General features: G+C 68.9%; 1 protein-coding gene across 1 annotated transcript; it reads left to right on the top strand.

Moving 5' to 3' along the window:
* Positions 1 to 407: 407 nt before the first annotated feature.
* On the top strand, positions 408 to 5,327 carry LMBR1L (limb development membrane protein 1 like; the record flags this gene model as incomplete). Its single annotated transcript, XM_035313310.1, has 15 exons — positions 408 to 624; positions 2,435 to 2,519; positions 2,778 to 2,814; positions 2,976 to 3,115; positions 3,205 to 3,308; positions 3,383 to 3,509; positions 3,631 to 3,699; positions 3,809 to 3,873; positions 4,006 to 4,081; positions 4,195 to 4,278; positions 4,407 to 4,483; positions 4,582 to 4,659; positions 4,741 to 4,814; positions 4,901 to 4,991; positions 5,226 to 5,327. Coding segments are annotated over exons 1-15 (1,281 nt in total), but the record flags the coding sequence as incomplete, so codon positions are not given.
* Positions 5,328 to 5,333: the final 6 nt, after the last annotated feature.

The raw sequence follows: 5,333 nt of genomic DNA, 5'->3' as shown, positions 1-5,333 counted from the left end.
AGGAGCCGTCCGCGGAGCCCTCGGCCAATGAGCGGCGCCTCATTCAAAGGCGGCAGCCAATGGGGGCGGGGGCCGGGCCCTTTGAGGAGGCCGCCGAGGGGCCGTAGCGAGCGCCGGATGCGGGGGGCGGGGCTGGGCGGGAGGGGCGGGGCCTCGCTCCTGGTGCCGCCGGCGGCCCCGCACGGCTCGGCCCGGCTCGGCCCTGCGCTGTGTCCGCATCCGCCTCGGCCCAGCTCAGCCCGGCCCAGCTCAGCCCGGCCCAGCCACTTGCCCTGACTCGTCTCGGCCCTGCGCTTTGTCCTGACCCGGCTCGGCTCGGCTCAGCCCTTTCCTTTGGCTCGGCTCGGCCCGGCTCTGTGCTGTGTCCGGCTCGGCTCGGCTCGGCCCGGCTCCGAGCTTTGTCCTAACCCGGCTCGGCTCGACCCAGCCTTTTGCCTTGGCTCGGCTTGGCCCGGCTCTGCGCTGTGTCCGGATCCGGCTCGGCCCTGCCCGGCTCCGAGCTTTGTCCTGACCCGGCTCGGCTCGGCTCGGCTCGGCCATGCTGGCCGCCCCATGGCCCCTGTGGAGCACGACGCGCTGGCCGTGCGGGAGCAGCTTTTCCACGAACGGGTCCGCGAATGCATCGTGAGTGCGGGGCGCGGGCGGCGGGGAGGGGAGCGGCGGGGAGGGGGCGTCCTGCGGGGCCGGAGTTCCGCTGAAGGAGGGGGGGGCTGAGACCCTGTACCCCCCCCCCCTTTCGGGGGGCAGCTCCGGAGCCCGGCTGCCGCCGGGGCTGTGCCCCACGCCCGGTCCTTATCGGTACCAGAGCCGCACTGTGCTGCCGTGTGCCCCGCTGATAGCCTGGCTTGGCACGGCCCGGGGGGCGCGGGGAGCCTGCCCCGGGCAGAACAGGACCCCTCGGCCCGGCAAGAGCCCCCCTGGCTCTGAGCACAGCCAGGCCCCGCTCCAGTCTCCTGTCCCAAGGGGATGGAGGGGGCCCTTGGGGTGCAAGGGGGTCGGGATGTGGTCCCCGGTCCCAGCCTCCCTCTGTAGATCTGGGGTCCTGCAGTGCCCCAGCATCTTCCGTGCCCACAGGGAGCCCCCAGCCCTGCGGGAGAGCTGGGGGGGGGGGCGGTGCTGGGCTGGTGGAGTAGTGTCAGAGTTGAGCCAGACTCGGGCCAGGTGCCCCTATCCCTGCCCCAGGGCGCTCAGCGCCAATGCCAGCAGGCAGGGACCCTGCAGAGCCCCCCAGGTCTGGGGACACCATGGAGGGGAGCAGCTGGGGCTGCTCTGGTCCTGGCTTTGTTGGCTGCAGCACCCCCTGCCACGGGTCAGGGGTGTGGGGGACTCAGGTGTCCTGGCCCTGGCATCTCCCAAGGGTCCCTGGGATGCTGCGTGCAGGGTGGTCAGAGCTCAGCATCACTGCCCTGGAGCTCCCCAGGCCTCCACCCCGCTGAGCTGCCTCTGCTCCGGGAACTCCTGGCTCAGCACAGCCAGCGTGGAGCTCGCTTGACCTTTCAGACTTTCCCGAGCCACGTTGTGGAGCTCTGCCTCGCTCCTGCCCCGTGGTTGCGTCAGCACCTCTGGGGAGCCCTCGCCCCACGCCGGGATGGGGCAGGGACGCTGCTCCCCTACCTAGCCTGTCCCGGGCCTCCTCGAGGGCCTCACAAGGCCCCTTTCTCGCACATTTCTGGGTGCAGGTGTTTGGGGTCCCTTGGCCAAGCAGAGCTTTCCACTTTGGGATGCAGCCCATGGGCAGGGAGGAAATGCACGCCTTGTGGTGCTTCCCTGCCTGGGAGCAGGGACTGGAGATGACCCTTGGGGGGGTTCCGGGGGCTCCCTGCCACCCCGCTGGGCATCCATCCCCCCACCCCTGGGACTCCCAGCCAAGCCTCTGGCAGGAGGGAGGTGCCAGGGCAGCTCCTCTCCACCCGTGCCAAGGCGGTAGATTCGGGCGACCTTTCCCTATGCCGCCGCGTACCCGCAGGGATGAAAGGTCGCTGTGTTCCTCGAACGTCGCCTGCTCTGGCTGGGCCTTGGCGTGCTGGCGGGGGCGGGAGGGACGGCCGAACGCTGCAGCCGGCCTTGGCTCCTGGCCCAAAGCTGCTCCCGCAGCCCCACTGGGTGCTGGTGCCAGCAGGATGGGGGCTGCGGGGCTGGGGGGTCTCAGCTGCCCACAGCTCTGCTGGCGCAGGCTGCCCCAGAGTTGTTGCCCGTGTTCACCCCACGCTCCCAACCCCTGTGGGACCTCCTGGCAGCTCGCGAGCACCCAGTGGGTGAGCCCTGGGTGCAGCCCCCGTGTGTGGGTAGGGCCGAGTACACGTGTGGGGTGAGTGAACAGGGCCAGGACTGGAAAAACAAATAGGGTGGAGCTGACAGGTCCCGGTGGCAGAGCCCAGGGTGGGAGCGCTGCCCTCTGGGTCCGCCGGCGCTGCCCAGGCTGCTCTGCCCACAGATCTGCGCCCTGCTCTTCGCCAGCCTCTACATCCTCTGCCACTTCATCATAACCCACTTCAAGAAGCAGACGGACTTCGCGGCAGGTAGGGGCGGGGGGCAGCCAAACTGAGCCTCCCCTGGAGATGCTCCCCCACTGTTTTCTGCCTCCCTGAGCAGCTCCCATCCCACCACAGCCCACGTTCCCGTGGCATCTGTCCCTGTGGGGCACCCCCGGGGCTGCCACGGGAGGGGAGCAGAGCCCTCGGGAGTGCTGCTGGGCTTTGCAGCTCTGTTTGTGGGGAGGAGGTTTTTTGGGGGGAGGATGGAGCAGAGAGCCATCCTGGTGGTTTGTTCCTCCGCAGTTCACGATGACGAGGACGCTGCTGTCAACAGGATTGCGTAAGTTCCTCCCCTGTCCTGCTCAGCCACTTCCCTCTCCCTGCCCGTCTGGGACACGGCGTTCCCCAGCTCCATGGGGGTCAGTGACCCCCCCCGAGGGGTTTGTGGCTGGGCTGTGACATCCACGCAGGGGCTGCAACCGACGCTCATCCCTCCCGCAGGCTGGGGATGTGCACCTTCACCCTGGCCGTGGCGCTGGGTGCCGTGCTCCTGCTCCCCTTCTCCATCATCAGCAACGAGGTGCTGCTCTCCTTCCCCCACAACTACTACATCCAGTGGCTGAACGGGTCCCTCATCCACGGTGGGTGCACATGGGGTGGCCCCGGGGTGCCGAGGGCTGCGGCTTGGGGCTACCCCCACCGGGAGCTCACCCTCTTCTGTCCCTCCCAGGCCTCTGGAACTTGGTCTTCCTCTTCTCCAACATGTCCCTTGTCTTCCTCATGCCCTTCGCGTACTTCTTCACCGAGTCGGAGGGCTTCGCAGGGTCCAAGAAGGTACGTGGCCCCACGGGGCCTGCCCCCCGCCCTGTGTCCCTCTCCCCGGCTTGCCGCTGATCCCGTTCCCTCAGGGCATCATGGCCAGGGTGTACGAGACATCGGTGGTGCTGCTGCTGCTGACGCTGCTGGTGCTGGGCATGGTCTGGGTGGCCTCCGCCATCGCCGGCAACAACGCGGCCAGTCGCCAGTCCCTCTACGGTGGGTGCTGCCAGGGCTCGGGGTTCTGTGCTGGTGGGGCAGGATGGGGCCCCTGGTGCTGAAAGGGGCAGGAGGAGGGCTGCCCTGGGGGCCTGCTGCATCCTGCCCCCTCTCTCCGCAGACCTCTGGGAGTACTACCTGCCCTACCTCTACTCCTGCATCTCGCTCTTCGGCGTGCTGCTCCTGCTGTGTAAGTCAGGGTCCTGCGGGGCTGCTCCCTGGCAGCTCAGGACCCTTCTGGTGGCCCGGGGAGGGGAGGGGTAGGGTGCTGGGGCTCACCCTCTCCCCCCTGCCCGCAGTGTGCACCCCCTTTGGCCTCTCCACCATGTTCACCGTCACGGGGAAGCTGCTGGTGAAACCCCGGGTAAGGTGCCTCCCGCCCCCAGTGAGGCCCTGCCTGGGGTCTTGGTGTCCCCAAGTCGTGGGGCTGCCTGCCCCCCCAAGCTCCTGGGGTGCCACTCGTGTCCCTTGTTCACGGCTCCTGACCCGTCCCCAGCTCCTGGAAGACCTGGATGAGCAGCTGAGCTGCACGAGGTTTGAGGAAGCCGCCGTGTCCCGCAGGATCACGTCCGGTGGGTGCCCAGCTCAGGCTGGGGAGGCGCCTTGGGGTGCCCGGGGGACCCCAATCCCTCAGCACGTGGGGAGCCCTCGGCCCCCGCGAGCCCCTCGGTGTCTCGCCCTGCAGGCAAAGCTTCCTGCTGGCTGAACCTGAACGTGACGCTGCTGCGGGAGCAGCTCCTCGCCATCCAGAGCAAAAGGCGGAAGCTGGGTAAGGAGCTGGGGCGACCGGAGCTGGGCACTGGGAGCACTGGGAGCACTGGTTCTCTGGGAGCCTGCGCCCCGTGGAGAGAGGGATGGGGGTGCCGTGGGGCAGGGGCTGTAACGTCCTCCCCGCAGAGCTGCGGCACCGAGCGTCGCCCTGGCAGAGGAACCTGGGCTACCCCCTGGCCATGCTGGGCCTCCTGGCGCTGACAGTAAGTGTCCCTGGCTGGGTCCCCATCTTGTCCCTGTCCCCCTGCATGTCGCAGGGCCCCGCAGACACCCTGACTCCTCCTCCTCCTCCTCTTCCCAGGGGATCTCGGTGCTCATCGTCTGCTTCCACGTCCTGGAACTGTTGCTGGATGATGCTGCGATGCCGCGGGGTATCCAGGTACCTGGGGCGGGGGGACAAGGGACCTTGAGGAGCCCCTTCTGCCGGGCTTGTTCCCACAAAGTGCCTCCTGCCCCACAGGATGCGCCCCTGGGCCAGGTCTCCTTCTCCATCTTCGGCACCTTTGGAGCTGCCCTGCAGGTCATCCTCATCTTGTATCCTTCACACGGGCACCGGTGGCTGTCCCCTGCGCTGTCCCCTGTGCCGCCCCCTCTGTCCTCTCCTTAACGCCCCCTCGCAGCTACCTGATGCTCTCCTCCGTTGTGGGCTTCTACAGCTCCCCCCTCTTCACCCGGCTGCTCCCTGAGAGGCAGGACACCCCCCTCACCAAGGTGAGAGCCCCCCCACCCCCCCAGGCTGGGAGCCCCCCAGGTGTTGCGTGGCTGTGCCCGTGTCCTTGTGCGCTGGGTGGCATCCCCACGCGAGGGCACCACGCGTCCCTCCGGCTCCCGCTGCCTCCAGCACGGCCCCGGGTGCTGCGGGGCCCTGGGAGCAGGCTCAGGACCGTGGGGCTGTGCCGTGGGGCCGTGCTGTGGCTCCTTCAACTGCTCCTTCTCCCCCCGCAGATCATCGGGAACTGCGTGTCCTTGCTGGTGCTCAGCTCTGCCCTGCCCGTCTTCTCCAGGACGCTGGGTGAGCTGCGGTGGGGCTGGGGCTGGGGGCAGCCCCCCCCC

This window comes from Oxyura jamaicensis (assembly GCF_011077185.1).
Source record: "Oxyura jamaicensis isolate SHBP4307 breed ruddy duck chromosome 33 unlocalized genomic scaffold, BPBGC_Ojam_1.0 oxy33_random_OJ72415, whole genome shotgun sequence".
Lineage (NCBI taxonomy): Eukaryota > Metazoa > Chordata > Aves > Anseriformes > Anatidae > Oxyura > Oxyura jamaicensis.
Note: the sequence above shows the minus strand (reverse complement) of the source record. Positions and strands in the feature narration are given on the sequence as shown.